The 19,860-nt window shown below is 35.4% G+C and overlaps 3 protein-coding genes and 1 long non-coding RNA gene across 5 annotated transcripts in view; all 4 read left to right on the top strand.

Moving 5' to 3' along the window:
- Positions 1–1,455: 1,455 nt before the first annotated feature.
- Positions 1,456–5,595, top strand: LOC118742812 (transcription factor grauzone-like). Its single transcript, XM_036475176.1, has 6 exons — positions 1,456–1,713; positions 1,765–2,287; positions 2,366–3,149; positions 3,208–3,790; positions 5,235–5,412; positions 5,472–5,595. Exons 1-6 carry the CDS (start codon positions 1,603–1,605, stop codon positions 5,495–5,497), a joined length of 2,205 nt encoding a protein of 734 aa, XP_036331069.1. The 5' UTR covers positions 1,456–1,602; the 3' UTR covers positions 5,498–5,595.
- A 2,975-nt stretch (positions 5,596–8,570) lies between these two features.
- On the top strand, positions 8,571–8,929 carry LOC118742826. The gene is made up of 2 exons (XR_004993402.1): positions 8,571–8,750; positions 8,828–8,929. It is a non-coding gene; the product is annotated as an uncharacterized LOC118742826 (long non-coding RNA).
- A 1,721-nt stretch (positions 8,930–10,650) lies between these two features.
- LOC118743823 overlaps positions 10,651–19,860 on the top strand; it is a 29,888-nt gene continuing 20,678 nt past the window's right edge. Inside the window, exons 1-7 of the mRNA XM_036476587.1 lie at positions 10,651–10,827; positions 10,879–11,389; positions 11,463–12,282; positions 12,341–12,932; positions 13,944–14,121; positions 16,656–17,087; positions 17,158–17,280. Of these exons, the coding sequence (XP_036332480.1) occupies positions 10,717–10,827; positions 10,879–11,389; positions 11,463–12,282; positions 12,341–12,932; positions 13,944–14,121; positions 16,656–17,087; positions 17,158–17,280 (2,767 nt within the window). The 5' untranslated portion in view covers positions 10,651–10,716. The remainder of the gene's footprint in view (positions 10,828–10,878; positions 11,390–11,462; positions 12,283–12,340; positions 12,933–13,943; positions 14,122–16,655; positions 17,088–17,157; positions 17,281–19,860) is intronic.
- On the top strand, positions 16,127–19,039 carry LOC118742815 (transcription factor grauzone-like). Of its 2 annotated transcripts, none has more exons than XM_036475179.1 (6): positions 16,127–16,169; positions 16,238–16,526; positions 16,574–17,087; positions 17,158–17,947; positions 18,009–18,597; positions 18,683–19,039. In XM_036475179.1, exons 2-6 carry the CDS (start codon positions 16,371–16,373, stop codon positions 18,824–18,826), a joined length of 2,193 nt encoding a protein of 730 aa, XP_036331072.1. In that variant the 5' UTR covers positions 16,127–16,169; positions 16,238–16,370; the 3' UTR covers positions 18,827–19,039. The 2 variants fall into 2 exon arrangements, with proteins under 2 accessions (XP_036331072.1, XP_036331073.1); XM_036475180.1 differs by having other exon boundaries at positions 16,151–16,169; positions 16,249–16,526.

Raw genomic sequence — 19,860 nt, 5'->3', positions numbered from 1 at the left:
GGTGAGGGCTGCGTACTACAAGCCTGCAAGTCCCAGGTTCGATCCTCGGTTGGAACGATTCATGATACAAAAAAGAAGGTAGTTTCAATAAACAACTTTTTGATTAAAATGCAGATTTTTGACAATTGCTCAATTGTAAAAAAATCGAAGCGGCGTTAACCAATTGTAAGTTTTTTGGTGTGGGAGATTTTATATCCTAAATTTGCAAAACGCCCATACCAGCGCACTTGTGCACATGGGTATATTAATTTTGTTCACATAACGGTTGTTTGTAACAGCCAAAACGAATCGAGATAGATATAGACAAATGTATCCATAAATGCTCAGAATGAATAGAGAAATCGATTAAGCCATGTCTGTCTGTCCGTCCGTCTATCCGTCCGTCCGTGTACACGATAACTCGAGCAAAAATTGAGATATCTCAACGAAATTTGGTATGTAGGTTTCCGTTAATCCAAGGTAGGTTGGTATTGAAAATGGGCGAAATCGGACTGTAACCACGCCCACTTCCCATATAACGGTAATTTCCAGAAATACGAAAACTGCGATATTTTAGTAACTACTAAAGATTATTCACTCAAAATTGATATTTACAACAATTTTTAGACGAAAAATAAGAATATTATAAATTTTTGGAAAACGGGCGTAGCCACGCCCACTTATGGTTACATTAGTATACCTTGGTAACCGCTGCACCAATTTCTTCCAAACTTGGAACAGTTGTTGGCCTTGGTACAGCATACTAAATGGCCGAAAATTTAAAAAATCGGACAATAACCACGCCCACATCCCATATAACGGTAATTTAGAGAAATACAAAATCTTCGATAAATCAGTAAATATTAAAGCTAATTTATTGAAAATTGATGGTTGCAACAATTCTTTACTAAGAAATACTTTAATGGTAAAATTATGGAAAATGGGCGTGGCACCGCCCACTTATGATCACATATATGTATATCGGTAACCGTTCTACCAATTTGTACCAAACTCGGCATTTTTATTGTGCTTTCCACATAAAAGCAAAACGCTGAAAATTATTGAAATCGGACTAAAATTACGGCCGCCATTGAGCCAAATCAGTTTTGTACCAATGACATGTAAACAAACCGACTGACGTTTTTACAGGAAATAGTTCTTTTTGCGTTCCCGTGCACTTCTGCATCTGTTCTCCTTTTACTCTCACTTGAGAGAGTAAAATTGTAGTTTGACAGTTCCACAGGTCTTAGTCCGAAGTTCAAAGGAATAGACTATTTGTTTGCACATGTAAATCAGCTGACCGTTTGACACTTCATAAACTTACAGGAAAAAAAACTCCGGACTAAATCCTGTAACTTCTGACTAGATTTTGCTTCACATTTTCTTAAGTTACATTTTTAGTGCACTTGCGCAAATGGTTGTGCGAAGTTATGCGAAGTATGCATAATCAGACCCTTAATCCTGTAAACCGGACTGCTATCGAAAAAAACATCGATTTTTGAAATAAATTCAACAACATCGATGTATCGATATTACATCAATGTATCTTTCAGCACTACTGTTTATTTTTCTGAAATTTACAATTCATTTCATTGAGCGTGTATTTTCCAAATCTCCTGTGCTATGTTATGCCGTCTCTGTCTAAAAGAATCTCTTTGCTTTCTGAATATTTTTGATTCGGATGGCATAAAATTGGACATCGCCGATATACTCAGGCGTCACTTTTGGTTCAAGGTATTTTTAAATCCTAATTCATTCACATTTACCATAACTTAATTTTTATAGCCCCGCGGTGATGATCGAATGTCCCCAGTTATTTGCACAATGTGTTGGTCGAAAGTATATAACTTTCACCAATTCTATGTGACGATAGAACAGGTGCATTCTATGCTTAGCGCTAGTAACTTGGAGAAAGAGTTTGTCCATGAATACGTAGAAAATGAGTTTATCGACAATGGCGTTGTTGTTAAGGAAGAGTTTTCTGTTACCAATTCTTATATGATTGGCAAGCCGTGTGGAAAAGAATCCTTGGACCCTGAGTTTATCGAAGTCGACGACTATACCCAAAATTCCCGAGAAATTCCTTGCTCCAGAATAGGGAAACGGAATGAATCCATGGATCTTGAGTTTTCCAAAGTCAATGGTGATTCTAATGAGTTTTCCGAAGATCCTTACTCAATTGACGCAGCGCAAAGTAATCAACATAATCTACCCGAACAATCTTCTGAAATAGATATCCGTGACGATTTAAATGAAGAATGCGATAAACTAAACACCGCAGACGATGAACATTTTAACTGTTTCTCAGGTAAGAATAGATGAATCTTTATTGCTTTGTAAGGCACATGAGCCTTCCCCCTAAAAAAAAAAAAAAAAAATTATACAGAAGCTGATAAAAATCGAGAAGGAGCTACAGCCACAGAAAAAAAAGTTGTTACGTGTAATGAAAAAAAAGAAATATCTGCAGATACATCTTTATCGCATTGTGATACACAGAAAATTGCACTGCTACCAAAAAAGTCTACAGAACCAAAAAAAAATCGAAAGAGACTTACAACGGCAAAGAAAAAACTTCCGAAGTTGAGAGAAAAACGTAGTTTGACTGAAAAAAGCAAAATATATACAAATGGATCTTTATTGAATAGTAATGCTCAAGAGTCTGCCCTACAGAAGTCTACAGAACCTGTTTCAGATGCATCCTTATTGTACCGTAATCCACAGGAGCCTGAACTGCATAAGAAATCAGAACATGTAAACGCAACGAATTGCGATACCGTGCAACTTTCCCTGCAGGAATCTACAGAGCCTGTTATAGATGAATCTTTATCGAATTGTGATGCACTAAATCTCCCAAATAAGTCTACAAAAACTGGTACAAATTCAGAGAAACTTACAATGTCACAGAAAAAACTTGCTGAGTTGCGACTTGCTGAGTTGAGACAAAAGCGTGGTAAAATCAGATGTAATGATGATGAACTGGTAAAAAAATACATTTCAATGAGCTGTGACATATGTATTTTCGATTGCGCAGACTTCGAAATCCTGAAAAACCACTATCGGTTAAATCATCCAAATATAAAACCATATGTCAAATGCTGTAATAGAACATTTTTGCACTGGTTGTCAATTGTACATCACGCCCATAAACACGACGATCCTGAGATTTTTAAGTATGTTTTGACATCAGTTGAAAAACAGTTTACTATAACAATTCACTATCGTTTTCAGATGCCAAGATTGTCATAAAATTTGCGCTGATCAAAAAGCTCTATCGCAGCATGTGGCGAACTGCCATGCAGATAAAATATTTAGCTGCGATCTATGCCCAAAAAAGTTTGCACGAAAAAGGAGACTGGAAATCCATCGAAACATACATACACCTATGAAGGAGCGAAATTTCATATGTGAGCAGTGTCCCAATCGTCGGTATTCTTGTAATGCCTCGTTGCGAGCTCACATAAGAAGGGTGCATCATCGTAAATCTTTTTTTGTTTGTCATGTTTGTGGCAAAGAGATGAAAACGAAACCCTTGTTTGAAAAGCATGTGCGCTTGCATTTTGAAGAAAGCGGTCCGAAAGTCAAGTGCACATTTGAAGGCTGTGATAGCTGGCTTAAGGACGAGGGTAATTTGCGCCAACATATCCAAAGGCGTCACTCGAAAAATAAAGATAAAGTTTTTACATGTGAAGTATGCGGAGGAGAGTATAAAAGTAAGGCCGCTGTGACTAATCACATGCTAGGCGTTCATCCCAAAAAGATATATCCTTGTGATGTATGCAATAAAAATTTCAAAAAAGCATTTAGGCTAAAGGTGAGGAATAACTATCATTTACTAAAGGACTTTCACAACTCTCATACATTATGTTTGAGCTTCTTAGGCATAGTGCCCCGAGAGAGTATTTTGTCTATTGAAAGCATGATTCATGATATTATTGAATCATGTTTTGATAGTAAGTTTAAAACTTCAATCGCAGCTCCTGAAATGTTTCGATATTTGAGTTGTGATAGTCTTTTTAGCAAATTAACAATATTTCGTCGCTCGAATAAAGAAACAGTGTAAATGCCCCATACACTATTATTCGATAATTGCACTATTGGATAGACAATCCTTTAATCTATTAGAAAAATCTTTAGTTTTCTTAAATATCCCTTTGGCTCACTAATTTATACCCGAAAAACGAAATTGTATTTGTATGGTTTGTAATGGTTTGTAAAAACTTCCAATTCGTTTTTCTCAAAACTATACTTTTTATGTTACAATATTTCATTATTCCAGCGACGATTTGTTATCTCATTAATTTTAAACCGCTTTTTGCTTCAATACATATCGTCGGTGATACTGCAACACGTTTTTCGTCAATTGCCTCTGGTTTTTAAATTAACATAATACATAACATAATACCATCTACATAATACGATAAGAATTTGCATCTGTAAATATGACTTTTTCGGTACATACATACATAATTGCATCTGTCTGTCAGATTCACCGTATTTAATTAACTATTTCGTGCATCTGCTCTGTGCAGAACCAAATCTAATTTTCCTTTACACGATATGTTTGCATTTCCTTAACGCACACCGTCTTCAAAAGAGGCACAACTCAAAATTTGTCATTTTTGAAATTATGCGCTAAAAATCTACACAGAGCTTTTATTTACCTTTCAGAGAAAGTTATAGCAAATTTTTGTTATAATTTGTTAAAAAAAAACTTGAGGTAAAGTCTCATTTGCCCATATCGTCGCCCCTATGCCAGAAACATGGCTACATTCATGCAATTGAAATTGTAAAATACGTGGTTTCCGTGCACGCATAGTATGCTGGGTTTGTTGTATAACATAGAACATCCAAAGGTTAATGAAGTCAACCCAATAACTGATAAATTTGCGGGGTGACGATATGATTATCATGTGCTAAGAAATAGTCTTTCGCATTTTCTAACAAACGTGTAATTTTGAGTTGTGCCCCTTTTGAAGACGGTGTGCGATATGTGAAAAGTGACATGTACATGTGCAAATAAATACCGTGGAAGAACACTTGTAAATGTTAATGGTAATTGAAATATACCGTTTTTAAGTATCAACGACGATATATGTAGCCTGTTCCCGTACTCCAGGATTTGCAGGTTTTACATGAAGCTGTTCCCATACGTCACATTCACATACGGTTTTAATAAAGGCGAAAAAAGCTTTTCCTGTAAAACCTGCAAATCCTGGAGTACTGGAAAAGGCTAAGATATACAAAAAATGTTTCAGGAACATATGGCCCAGCATACCGGTGAAAGAAACTACAAATGCGCATTTTGTACGTCTACTTTTAATACGAGCGGAAATTATTACACACATCTAAAGAATTTGCATACTGTTGAATATGAAAATTGGCGAAAAAATAATCTTAAAAAAACAAACACTACAAGTGTTCTAAGATTAAAAAGTTAAGCTGCGCCCTTCTTAGATATAAAGCAGTTCTAATGTTTAGTATTTTATTTTAAGGTAAGAAAATCATGACTTTCGTTTAATGAAAACTGCTACAATCACTGCACTCACCTATACGTTAGCATACATAAAATCATCAAAATTTAATGCTCTGAAGGGTTTTGTTGACAAAAATTTAGCACATAAAGCAATTTTAAATATTAATGTTCTTAAAACGCTCATTTCTAAAAAAACTCGCGATGAAATGAGTTACTAAAACGTAGTATTTTAGATACTAATTTTTATGGAATAATGGAGAATCGGCAACACTGCAATTATTACCCCATGGGTTCATCCAGCAAATCGTCCTGGGTGGTTTAGCTCGAAAATTCTCTCCGTGCTGTGCACAACCACGGTGGGGACAACACTTGGTGCAATCCCGTATTCCTCGGACTTACAGCTCAACCTAATATCACCGGCGTGAGTTTTTCTATGCACGTACGCAAGTTTTTCACATTTGAGTAACCGAAATCAATTTGCGTGCGTGATTTCTCAGAGTTGCATTTCTGTTAAATTTACAGAAGTTGGCAAAATTTGGGCATATGTGCAGAATAGCTCCGGTTCTCAAAAAAAAAAAAACAAATAATATTGAGAACGATAGGGATGATTAAGCTGGATATAACGGCATATTTTTGTTTTTGCGCAAACAACAAATACAAAAGTTATTAAGGGTCAAAGTTCAAATTAAAGAATTGTTTAAATCAAAATTTCTTAAAAACGAATGCATGGATTTTAAAAGTTTTAATTTAAAAGGTCTAATTTGATAGGAAATTTAATTCCCTTTAATTTAATATACATACTTTATATATGCCTTGTTTAGTTTTCACAAAAACCGAATTAATGTACGCAGAAAGAAGTTCCGCTTCTCTTCTGGGGCAACACAGAAAGGAGAATTCTACTTAGTGAGGGTTATATGTATATCAGATTAAAGGGAATCAAATTTCCTATCAAAAAATATCCGAAATTTTTAAAACCCATGCATTCGTTTTTAAAATATCTTGATTTAAAAGATATTTAATTTTAACTTTGACCCGTAATAACTTTTGTAGTTGTTGTTTCCGCGAAAAGAAAAATATACCGTTATGTTCAGCTTAATCATCTCTATCGATCTCAATGGGCCTGAGCACACTAGCAGGAAGGTAGAACCGCTGAGAGCAATTTTTCAAATTCTTGACGTTTGCAAGCATTTAATTTAAAAATTTTACACATTCTCATTTTCAATCTCAAACAACAACTACTTTGAACAATTCCTTTTTTTACTCTCAAATTTATACGATTTTAAAATGTTGGCAAACTTCAAAAAAAAAATCATGGCCGACGCATTCAGAGAACGGTTTTACCTTACCATGCTTTTATCATGTTTTGTACAAGTAACATGAAATTAAATCGAAAATATTATATAACGTTTTCCGATTTTTGTGATATTTTATTAATGATTGCAAATAGAAAACTCCCTTGAGTGTTTGTGTTTTTTGTGAAAACATTTTTTGATAAAAAAAAAATCCTTTTTTCCGGGATTTCTAAAAATACCGTGAAAATAAATTTAAAATGTTATACAGCTTTTTTCGATTTTAGTAATATTTTGTTAGATTTTCAATTATAAAACTTTATTGGTGTTAGATTTTTTTTGTAAATAGATTTTTAGGGAAAAAATTAATTTCTTTTCGGTGATTTGTGCAAACAACGTTAAAATACGGAAATTAAATAAAACTTTGCTAACGTTTATATGTGCTAGTTTATTGAAGCTTAAAAACATTTAATTTAAATCTATCGTTTGAATATAAAATGATACGTTGTATGGCTCGTTTACACTTGTATATTTCGTGCGCTTCGCTTAAGCTTCCATCGATGTATATAGAGAATTTTCATTTTTCAACTTAGCTGCTGTCCATCAGTTGGTTGGTGGCAGCGTTGCCACCTACAAGAATATATTACAGGGTGCCTAACAGGGGTGTTGCAAAACGCCCATCCCTGATGCTTTAAATATTTATACCCGAGCGCACTTGTGCACATGGGTATATTAATTTTGTTCACATAACGGTTGTTTGTAAAAGCCAAAACGAATCGAGATAGATATAGACAAATGTATACATAAATGCTCAGAATGAATAGAGAAATCGATTAAGGGCCGTTTACTCAATATGTGGTTAACACTAATCTCCGTTTAAACATCATTATCGACGTGTTCGGCTCCATGCACATAACATGGAGTCGGTAACGTCGATAACGATGTTTTACCGGAGATTAGTGTTAACCAGACATTGAGTAACCGGCCCTAAGCCATGTCTGTCTGTCCGTCCGTCCGTGTACACGATAACTCTAGCAAAAATTGAGATATCTCAACGAAATTTGGTATGTAGGTTTCCGTTAATCCAGGGTAGGTTGGTATTGGAAATGGGCGAAATCGGACTGTAGCCACGCCCACTTCCCATATAACGGCAATTTCCAGAAATACGAAAACTGCGATATTTTAGTAATTAATACTAAACATTATTCACTCAAAATTGATATTTACAACAATTTTTAGACGAAAAATAAGAATATAAATTTTTTGGAAAATGGGCGTAGGCACGCCCAATTATGGTTACATATGGATATCTTGGTAACCGCTGCACCAATTTCTTCCAAACTTGTCACAGTTGTCGGCCTTGGTACAGCATACTAAATGGCCGAAAATTTAAAAAATCGGACAATAACCACGCCCACATCCCCTATAACGGTAATTTAGAGAAATACAAAATCTTCGATAAATCAGTAAATATTAAAGCTAATTTATTCAAAATTGATGGTTGCAACAATTCTTTACCAAGAAATACGTTAATGGTAAAATTTTTTAAAATGGGCGCGGCACCGCCCACTTATGATCTCATATATGTATATCGGTAACCGTTCTACCAATTTGTACCAAACTCGGCATTTTTATTGTGCTTTCCACATAAAAGCAAAACGTTGAAAATTATTGTAATCGGACTAAAATTACGGCCGCTTTTCATATAATGGTAAATTTCAGAAATGCTTGAAACTGCAATATTTCGAAATTTAAGGACGCTAATTTACTTAAAATTGATACACCCCGGCTTACCATCTAGCGGTAGGTTTCGGAAAGTTGAAAAAACATATATTTTATTCTTGCGCCGGGTATTTAATGTTCGGCTCCACCCGAACTTAGACTTTCTTACTTGTTATCGATGAAAGCTCACCGCTATTTTCGAACTTTCCTTTGCTCTATTCGCTGCACTCCCGAATGATAAATTTAGTAGTGTCGTGAATATAGCAGAGGAAGGGCGCAAAACTGCGGTGAGTATATTTGTAGTGTTCGTAAATTAGGTAAATTTTATATATTGTATTAAATTCATATACATTTTTTCCTATAGAAATAAATAGTCGTTGCCAGGAATAACCGGCGCTATTATATTTCATCGCCTTCTTAATCACGTCACTACAATTTGGTTTTTTCGTATGCTCATAATCAACAATTGCACCAAGATGGCGTCACGCACACAGCTGATTCTGTCAAAATCACAAAGAGCGGATTAGCGGTACCGCGGTAGGCTGAATCTCTTAAGGCTCTGTTATGCATACTTGGCATTGCATGCACTGCTATACCATTTTTACGTAGAAATCAAAAACCAACAGACTTTTACGTATGTAATGCTGTGCGTATGGTAACCGCTTACACGCGAAGCTCATTTAACAGATTCCTTATGTGACAACTCTCAAGCAATGCCAAGTATGCATAACGGAGCCTTTAGTCTATTCCTTTGAACTTCGTACTAAAACTTGTGGAACTGTCGAACTACAATTTTACTCTCTCAAGTGAGAGTAAAAGGAGAACAGATACAGAAGTGCACGGGAACGTAAAAAGCACTATTTCCTGTAAAAACGTCAGTCGGTTTGTTTACATGTCAATGGTACAACACTGATTTTGCTGAAATATCACTAAATAATTATTAAAAACTATACATATTCAAATATTTCGTTGTTTACTTTCATTTTTTATCAAATATATAGTCTGTTCCAATAGCAGTCCGGTTTACAGGATTTAGTCAGAACTTACAGGAAGTCGTTCCTATTGACATAAAACCTGTAAGTGGGAACACTTTTGAGAGAGTAACTGAGCAACTGTTCCTAGTCAGCTGAAGTAACAGGATTTAGTCCGGAGTTTTTTTCCTGTAAGTTCTTGAAAGGTGTCAAACGATCAGCTGATTTGCATGTGCAAACAAAAACAGAAAGCGGTGAAAGCAAATAACCTTATATTTGTTAAAAAATGGATGTAAAGAACGAAATATTTGAATATAACCTATACAATTAATAATTATTTAGTGATATTTGAGCCAAATCAGTTTTGTACCAATGACATGTAAACAAACCGACTGACGTTTTTACAGGAAATAGTGCTTTTTGCGTTCCCGTGCACTTCTGCATCTGTTCTCCTTTTACTCTCACTTGAGAGAGTAAAATTGTAGTTTGACAGTTCCACAGGTCTTAGTCCGAAGTTCAAAGGAATAGACTATTTGTTTGCACATGTAAATCAGCTGACCGTTTGACACTTCATAAACTTACAGGAAAAAAACTCCGGACTAAATCCTGTAACTTCTGACTAGGAACAGTGTCTCAGTTACTCTCTCAAAAGTGTTCCCACTTACAGTTTTATGTCAATAGGAACGACTTCCTGTAAGTTCTGACTAATGGTCTGATTATGCATACTTCGCATAACTTCGCATAAACTTCAAACTGTAATTTCGTATGTACTTTGTATGTATTTTGTACCCAGAAATTAGCAGAACTTTTTAAGAACTTAGCGATCTGTTGAGTTTAGATTTTGGTTAGCATTTCCTTAAGTTACATTTTTAGTGCACTTGTGCAAATGGTTGTGCAAAGTATGCATAATCAGACCCTTAGGGCCGTTTGCACCATGTCTAGTTAACGCTAACTGGAGGTACATCCTTCAGTTAAGCTCGTTAACTGCTTTATCGATCACATGTTATATGATGGGTGTCGATAACGTCGATAAAGATGTTTAACTGGTAGTTAGAATTAACTAGACATGGTGCAAACGGCCCTTAATCCTGTAAACCGGACTGCTATTGGAACAGACCATCTATTTCTCTCAATCGTGATCGAAAAAACATCGATTTTTGAAATAAATTCAACAATATCGATGTATCGATATTACATCGATGTATCTTTCAGCACTACTGTTTATTTTTCTGAAATTTACAATTCATTTCATTGAGCTTGCATTTTCCAAATCTCCTGTGCTATGTTATGCCGTCTATGTCTAAAAGAATCTCTTTGCTTTCTGAATATTTTTGATTCGGATGGCATAAAATTCGACATCGCCGATATACTCGGGCGTCACTTTTGGTTTAAGGTATTTTTATATCGTAATTCATTCAATTTTACCATAACTTAATTTTTATAGCCCCGCGGTGATGATCGAATGTCCCCAGCTATTTGCACAATGTGTTGGTCGAAAGTATATAACTTCCACCAATTCTATGTGACTATAGAACAGGCGCATTCTATGCTTAGCGCTAGTAACGTAGAGAAAGAGTTTGTCCATGAATACGTAGGCAATGAGTTTATCGACAATGGCGTTGTTAAGGAAGAGTTTTCTGTTACCAATTGTTCTATGATTGGCAAGCCGTTTGGAAAAGAATCCGTGGGCACTGAGTTTATCGAAATCGACGACTGTGCCCAAAAGTTCCGAGAAATTCCTTGCTCCAGAATAGGGAAACGGAATGAATCCATGGATCTTGAGTTTTCCAAAGTCGATGTTAATTCTTATGACTTTTGCGAAGATCCTTACTCAAATGACGCAGCGCAAAGTAATCAACATAACTTACCCGAACAATTTTCTGAAATAGATATCCGTGACGAAGAATGCGATAAACTAAACACCGAAGACGATGAACATTTTAGTTGTTTCTCAGGTAAGAATAGATGAATCTTTATTGTTTTGTAATGCACATGAGCCTTCCCCCTCAAAAATAAAAATTGATACAGAAGCTGATAAAAATCGAAAGGGAGTTACAGCCACAGAGAAAAAAGTAGTTAAGTTGCGAAATCAATGTGCTCCGAAAACTACGTGTAATGAAAAAAAAGAAATATCTGCAGGTACATCTTTATCGCATTGTGATACACAGAAAACTGCACTGTTACCAAAAAAGTCTACAGAACCAAAAAAAAATCGAAAGAGACTTACAACGACGAAGAAAGAACTTCCCAAGTTGAGAGAAAAACGCAATTTGATTGAAAAAAGCAAAATATATACAGATGGATCTTTATTGAATAGTAATGCTCAAGAACCTGCCCTACAGAAGCCTCCAGAACTTGTTTCAGATGCATCCTTATTGTATTGTAATCCACAGGAACCTGAACTGCATAAGAAATCAGAACATGTAAACGCATCTTTAACGAATTGCGATACTGAGAAACTTTCACTGCAGGAATCTACAGAGCCGGTTATAGGTGCATCTTTATCGAATTGTGATGCACTAAAGCTCCCAAATAAGTATACAAAGACTGCTACAAATTCAGAGAAACTTACAATGTCACAGAAAAAACTTGCTGAGTTGCGACTTGCTGAGTTGAGACAAAAGCGTGGTAAAATCAAATGTAATGAAGATGAACTGGTAAAAAAATACATTTCAATGAGCTGTGACGTATGTATTTTCGATTGCGCAGACTTTGAAACTCTGAAAAAGCACTATCGGTTAGATCATCCAAATATAAAACCATATGTCAAATGCTGTAATAGAAAATTTCTGCACTCGTTGTCAATTGTACATCACGCCCATAAACACGACGATCCTGAGATTTTTAAGTATGTGTTGGCATCAGTTGAATAACAGTTTATTATAACAATTCATTATCGATTTCAGATGCCAAGATTGTCATAAAATTTGCGCTGATCAAAAAGGTCTATCGCAGCATGTGGCGGACTTCCATGCACCAGAGAAAGATAAAATATTTACCTGCGATCTATGCCCAAAAAAGTTTGCACGGAAAAGGAGGCTGGAAATCCATCAAAACTTACATACACCTATGAACGAGCGAACTTTCATATGTGAGCAGTGTCCCAATCGTCGGTATTTTAGTAATGCCTTGTTGCGAGCTCACATAGGAAAGGTCCATCGTCGTAAATCTTTTTTTGTTTGTCATGTTTGTGGCAAAGAGATGAAAACGAAAGCCTTTTTTGAAAAGCATGTGCGCTTGCATTTTGAAGAAAGCGGTCCGAAGGTCAAGTGCACATTTGAAGGTTGTGATAGCTGGCTTAAGGACGAGGATAATTTGCGCCTACATATCCACAGGCGTCATTCCAAAAATAAAGATAAAGTTTTTACATGCGAAGTATGCGGAGGAGAGTATAAAAGTAGGGCCGCTATGACTAGCCACATGCTGCGCGTTCATCCCAAAAAGACATATCCTTGTGATATATGCAATAAAATTTTCAAAACAGCATGGAGGCTAAGGGTGAGGATATAACTATCATTTACTAAAGGACTTTCACAACTCTCATACATTATTTTTGCGCTTATTAGGCATAGTGCCCTGAGAGAGTATTTTCTCCATTTTGAAAGTATGTATCTAAGTTTAAAACTTCAAACGCGGCTCCTGAAAAGTTTCGATATTTGAGTTGTGATAGTCTTTTTAGCAAATTAACAATATTTGTTATCTCATTAATTTTAAACCGCTTAAACTGCTTCAATACATATCGTCGGTGATACTGCTACACGTTTTTCGGCAATTGCCTCAGGTGTTTAAATTAACATAATACCATCTACATTCCTTAACGCACACCGTCTTCAAAAGAGGCAGAACTCAAAATTTGTCATTTTTGAAATTATGCGCTAAAAATGTACTCAGAGCTTTTATTTACCTTTCAGAGAAAGTTATACCAAATTTTTGTTTTAATTTGTTAAAAAAAACTTGAGGTAAAGTCTCATTTGCCCATATCGTCGCCCGTATGCCAGAAACATTACTACATTTATGCAATTGAAATTGTGAAATACGTGGTTTCCGTGTACGCATAGTATTCTGGGTTGTGGTATAACATAGAACATCCAAAGGTTAATGAAGTCAACCCAATAACTCAAAACTGATAAATTTGTAGGGTGACGATATGCTTATCGTGTTCTAAGAAATAATTTTTCACATTTTCTAACAAACGTGTAGTTTTGAGTTGTGCCCCTTCTGATGACGGTGTGCGATACGTAAAAAGTGACATGTATACGTGCAAATAAATGCCATGTAAGAACACTTGTGTAATGTACTAATTGAAATATACCGTTTTGAATTATCACCGACGATAGATGTAGCCTGTTCCCCTACTCCAGGATTTGCAGGTTTTACAGGAAGCTGTTCGCGTTCGTCACGTTCACATATGGTTTAATAAAGGCGAAAAAAGATTTTCCTGTAAAACCTGCAAATCCTGTAAATCCTGGAGTACGGGAAAAGGCTAAAGATATGCAAAAAATGTTTCAGGAACATATGGCCCAGCATACCGGTGAAAGAAACTACAAATGCGCATTTTGTACGTCTACTTTTAATACGAACGGAAATTATTACACACATCTAAAGAATTTGCATACTGTTGAATATGAAAATTGGCGAAAAAATGATCTTAAAAAAACAAACACTACAAGTGTTCTAAGATTAAAAAGTTAAGCTGCGCGCTTATTTGATAGAAAGCAGTTCTAATGTTCAGTATTTTATTTTAAGGTAAGAAAATCATGACTTTGGTTTAATAAAAACTGTTACAATCACTACACTCACCAGTGTTGCCAGAACTTTTTGGGCGAACCGGCTAAATTGGCAAATAAAAACGGCTAAAATGTTTCAACTAAATTTCACATGTTGTTGTTGTTGTTGTTGTTGTTGTAGCGGCTACAACACCGCCCCCAGGACGGTTGGTATCTCAGTCGTTGTCGTCAAGTTCCACCAACGGCAACCCTAGGAAGCGTGCAGCTTCTGTGGGGTTTGTCCACAGGGACAAGGCCGTTAGGGTTGTCGGGTTTTCCGGGCATGCGAATAGATGTTTCGAGTCATGTGGGGTCTCTCCGCATGCCGGACACTCATTCGGCACATCCTCATTCAACCTACACAGGTAGGAGTTCAACCTGCTGCTGCTTTTTGAAAATTAAAACGCCAAAAAAAAATTATTTAGTGCCTTTTTTAGTGCTTTTTTCTGAACTAAAATTACTTCGAGATAGTTAAAACCTGAAATAATTTGAATATTTAAAGCTGTGGCAGCACTGAATTTATAAGAATCTACAAATTTAAATGGACTAAAATACAACCATGATTGATAAAAAGCTGAAATTGCTAACCCACCTTGCTAAATTCTATTCGCGTTCAAAATGCTAGTACGCAAGTAAGTTAAGTATTTCTTTTTTTCTTTTTTAATTATTTGTACAAATTTTTTTTTTACCACCTGAGTAAAACACATCGTTTCTTGGTGCGGAACCCAAATCGGGCCTCACAATTGCTCTAGCACTAAAATTTTGAGATATCCTAACCCCAAAGTGCCAAAAACACGGTTTTTAGCGATATTTGAGGTTATATAATGAAAACATCAAATTATTTGCTCATATGTATCAACTATTGCAAAAAGTTAGTAATAACGAAGATATTGGTTAAAATATAAAGCTCACGCTCGCGTTCGCACTGAACTGTATATCAGGCTTAAATTCCCTATTATGCATACTTGCACTGCTACATGATTCAATAATACAAGGTTCAATAAACTCTCCCGCACCGCTCCCTTAGCAGTGGCACCGTGTTGCTTCTGTGCAAATTTACTTGGAAAATGTTTAGCTTTACTGTGAAATAGAAGTAGTAAGCTTTTGTGCAATATATTTATTTGTATATGCATATGAAGCACATTTAACTGATGAAAACATAAATTGTTTTTAAATTGTATGTTTACATAACTCTCATAGTAGTTTTATTTTAATTTTGAGTCCTTTTACAGTTTTTATACAGCTAAATAGCACATAAATTACGTTATTCACGTAGATATATTAATAATTCGTTCAATATTTTGTTTTTGCGTACTTTTCTACTACCATTTTCGCAACAAGGGATTGCATTCTTCCCCTTCCTTCGTAAAATCAATCTTTTGTAAGGGAGTGTCAAGCCGCGGCTGTCAATAATTATTTAACCTTGTATTATTCAATCATGCACATTAAGCTTGTTTTCATTCACTACTCACAATTGAGAGAAATAGAGATTGCGCCTATCGCTAATCCGCTTTGTGATTTTGACAGAATCAGCTGTGTGCGTGACGTAAACTTGGTGCAATTGTTAATTGTGAGCATACGAAAAAACCAAATAACAATTTTAATATTTGTGAGTTAATATTTCTGCGTGGTTTTAAACAATTATTGAGACATTACAAAGCAAAATGAAGTGAACTGCAAAAGGACTCAAAATTAAAATAAAACTACTATGAGAATTATGTAAACATCCAATTTAAAAACAATTTATGTTTTAATCAGTTAAATGTGCTTCTGAAGTTCACCGCTCATTCTCTTTCTCTCGCTGTCCGCAGTGTTCATCCAACTTGACGTTTCTCTTTGTGGAACATTCTACGTCATTCCTCTAACATTCTGCCTATTTCTCGTTGTTCGCTTTGTGTTGCCGCAGTATTCGCCACAGTATCAAAAGTATCGATGCCAAAATTACTTGGTATCGATCGAAAAGTATCGAGTATGTACTTGTATTTACTCGCATCGCTTCATTCCTATTCATTGTTTACTTTTTACAATTTTTTCAAGAATCATTATAGTATGCCGTAGAAAACTAACCAAAGAAGCAAGGAAATTAAAAACCCAGGATACTAGTAGCAGCAAGGCAATCTTAATAAGCAGCGAATGATCCGTTTCGAAATTTAGAGGAATAACCTGGCTTATGAGGCGCTCCGCTTTGCCAACACAACCCAAAACCAAAAAAAAAATGTTATGCCGTCTCTGTGTAAAGGAATCTCTTTGCTTTCTGAATATTTTTGATTCGGATGGCAAAAAGTTGGACATCGCTCATATACTAGAACGCCATTTTTGGTTTAAGGTACTTTTTATTTCATAATAAATTGAAATGTAACTTAATATTTTTAGCCCCGTCCTGATGATCGAATTTCCCCAGCTATATGTACAATTTGCTGGTCGAAAGTATACAACTTCCACCAATTCTATGTAGAGATAGAAGAGGCTCATTCTAAACTTAGTGCTAGTAATGTGGAAAAGGAGTTTGTCCGGGAATACGTTGGCAATGAGTTTATCGAAAATGACCTTGTCAAAGAAGAGTTTTCTATTACGCCCAGCTCCACAATTGAGCCACAAAAGGAATTTGCGGATCCTGAGTTTATCGAAATCGAATACAATGCTGAAGAGTTTTCAGAAGCGCCTTGCTCCGGAATAAGGAAACGAAAGGAATCCGTTGAACTTGAGCTTATCAAAAGCGACGTTAACGCAAAAGAGCTTTCCGGAGATCTATGCTTGAGTATCAGTATAAAAAATGAACAAAATAGTTCATTTACCGAACTAATTGCTGATATAGATGACAGTGACTATTTAAATGAAGAATACGATAAATTAAGTAACGATGTGGAACATTTAAATCGTTCAGGAGGTGATAATATAATTAAATAAAAACAACGCATTATAGTAAATGTTTATTTATATAAAATATGCTTTTACAGATGCACAGGACCCTGCTCTATTAACAAACACATCTGTTAAAAATCGAAAGAGACGTAAAACGACAAAGAAAAAACTTCCTAGTTCGGGACGAAAACCTTTAAAAGGCTCATATAAAGAAATAAGTAAGACATTTACAGATGCATCCTTAACAATTTGCGATGCCCAGGATCCTGCGCTTCTGACAGAAAAGCCTACGGAACCTATTACAGACGCATCTTTATCGTTTTGTAATGCACAGAACTCTGCCCTATTAACAAACAAGTCTACAGAACCTGTCAAAAATCGAAAGAGACTTACAACGACAAAGAAAAACCATCCTATTTTGAGAAAAAAACGGATAAAAGCTTCGTGCCAAGGAAAAAAAACATACACAGACGTATCCTTATCGACTTGTGATGCCCAGGAACCTGAACTTTTAACAGAGAAGTCTACGGAACCTATTATAGATGCATCTTTATTGAATTATGATGCCAAAGAGCATTCCGAAAATACTACAAAATCTGCTAAAAATCAAAAGAAACTTACAGTGTCGGAAAAAAAAATTGCTGAGTTGAGACAAAAACGTGGTGTAAAAACTACATGCAAAGATGATGAATTGGTAAAGAAATACATTCCTATGAGATGTAACGAGTGTATTTTCGATTGCGACGACTTCTCCTTGCTGAGAAACCACTTTCGATTAGCTCATCCAAATACAAAACCCTATGTGAAATGCTGTAACAGAAAATGGCTTCACTGGATGTCAATTGTACACCATGCCTACAAGCACGACGATCCCGAGCTTCTTAAGTATGTATGTTTGATATCAATAGAATATCAGCTAATTATTACCATTTTTTATCGGTTTTAGGTGCCAAGAATGCCAGAAAGATTTTAATGATTTAGGGACCCTATCGCGGCACATGCTTGACCATCATGCACCAGAGAAAGACCAAATTTTTATCTGCGACGTATGCCCTAAAAAGTTTGCACGGAAAGTAAGGCTGGATCTTCATCGTAGCACGCATGTACCAATGAACGAGCGAACGTTCATATGCGACCAATGTCCCAATAGTCGCTTTGGCTGTAAGACGATGTTGCTAATTCACAATAAAAAGGTCCATCACCACACATCCTTCGTATGTCATGTTTGTGCCAAAAAAATAAAAACCAAGGCGTTTTTTGAAAAGCATGTGCGCTTGCATTTTGAAGAAAGTGGACCGAAAGTCAAGTGCACAGTAGATGGTTGTGATCACTGGCTTAAAGACGAGGATTGTTTACGCCTGCATCTCCGAAGGTTTCACTCCAAAAATAAAGATAAATTATTTACATGCGAAGTATGCGGAGGAGAGTATAAAAGTAGGGCCTCTATTACCAACCACATGCTGCGCGTTCATCCCAAAACGACATATCCTTGCAAAATATGCAATAAAACTTTCAAGAGACCGCGCAATTTAAACGTAAGGAAATTTGTAATAATATTTATTGATTTGTTACTGCTTTCTATACTAATATACCTATAATATATGTAAAAATTATTTTCAGGATCACATGGCTCAGCATACTGGTGAAAGTAACTATACGTGCCTGTTTTGTACGTCCACTTTCAATACACACGGAAATTATTACACACATTTAAAGAAATCTCACCCCGTTGAATATGAAAATTTTCTAAAAAACAAAAAATGAGAGTTTGCAAAATTAAGAAGTCGATTGTTAGTGAAAAGTTAATGCTTAAACGTTGCCGTTTGGATCGTCGTAAGACAAGTATAAGTGTAGAATATAAACCATTTAGCTATGCAAAAAAAACCAAAAAAGTGGCTCGATAGAACTTCTCACGCTGGTTTCAACTGCACCAACATTTTTTTGCGCAAAAATATAAAGTACGTATAAAAGGTTGAATCACTTTATTTTTATTTTTTTAAATAATCTTATGAACTACATAACCAATTCCAAAACTAATGATGTCAAAATAAAGACGATTAGTTTATTTTTCAGCTGATGTACATAACATGATACAAAAAAGAAGGTAATTTCAATAAACAACTTTCGACGGATAATAAAATTTTCTGAAGTTTCATAAATTGTGAGTATTATCAACGGCCTTGTCACTTTGATAATATTAAAACAATAAATCGGAGTATTTTCTTTCCCATATTTATACCAATGTAATAACACTTCAAATCAAAAACCATTACCAGTGCTTGGTACTTTTTTTTTACTTACGTAGTTCGCACCTATTTTTTTATTAAAAATATTAAAACTGTTAAAGGAAACTTTATCGTAATTGTTCTTTTCATTTTGTAATTAAAACCACGCGCGCATTATTCTGTTATGCAGTCGCTAGCTGCGTTTCAGTGATCGATTTCATTTATTATTTTACATTATTTGGATAAAGAAAAGTTACTCAAATTCAACATCGATATGATGCTGATAGAAATCTGGATTAATTTGGGATCAACTGTTTGTTTTGTTTCCTAATTAAGTGTGGAAGTTTTAATTGACAGCACCGACAAATGAATATATACACAAACAAGTGTTCGGTTATGGTTAAAACAATTCAAGTTTTGTATTGAATTTTCGGTTTAGAATTTTTTTTTCCTTTACAGTAGGGGTTTTTGCACATTATCTTTTCCGTGAGAATTTATCGTAATAGATACGGACAAGGCGTATTCAATACGCCTTGGATACGGATCTGAATAAGCGACTGGAACACGGCTGTT

The sequence above is a fragment of the Rhagoletis pomonella genome, unplaced genomic scaffold (genome assembly GCF_013731165.1).
Source record: "Rhagoletis pomonella isolate Grant_MI unplaced genomic scaffold, Rhpom_1.0 Rhpom_scaffold_00007, whole genome shotgun sequence".
Lineage (NCBI taxonomy): Eukaryota > Metazoa > Arthropoda > Insecta > Diptera > Tephritidae > Rhagoletis > Rhagoletis pomonella.
Note: the sequence above shows the minus strand (reverse complement) of the source record. Positions and strands in the feature narration are given on the sequence as shown.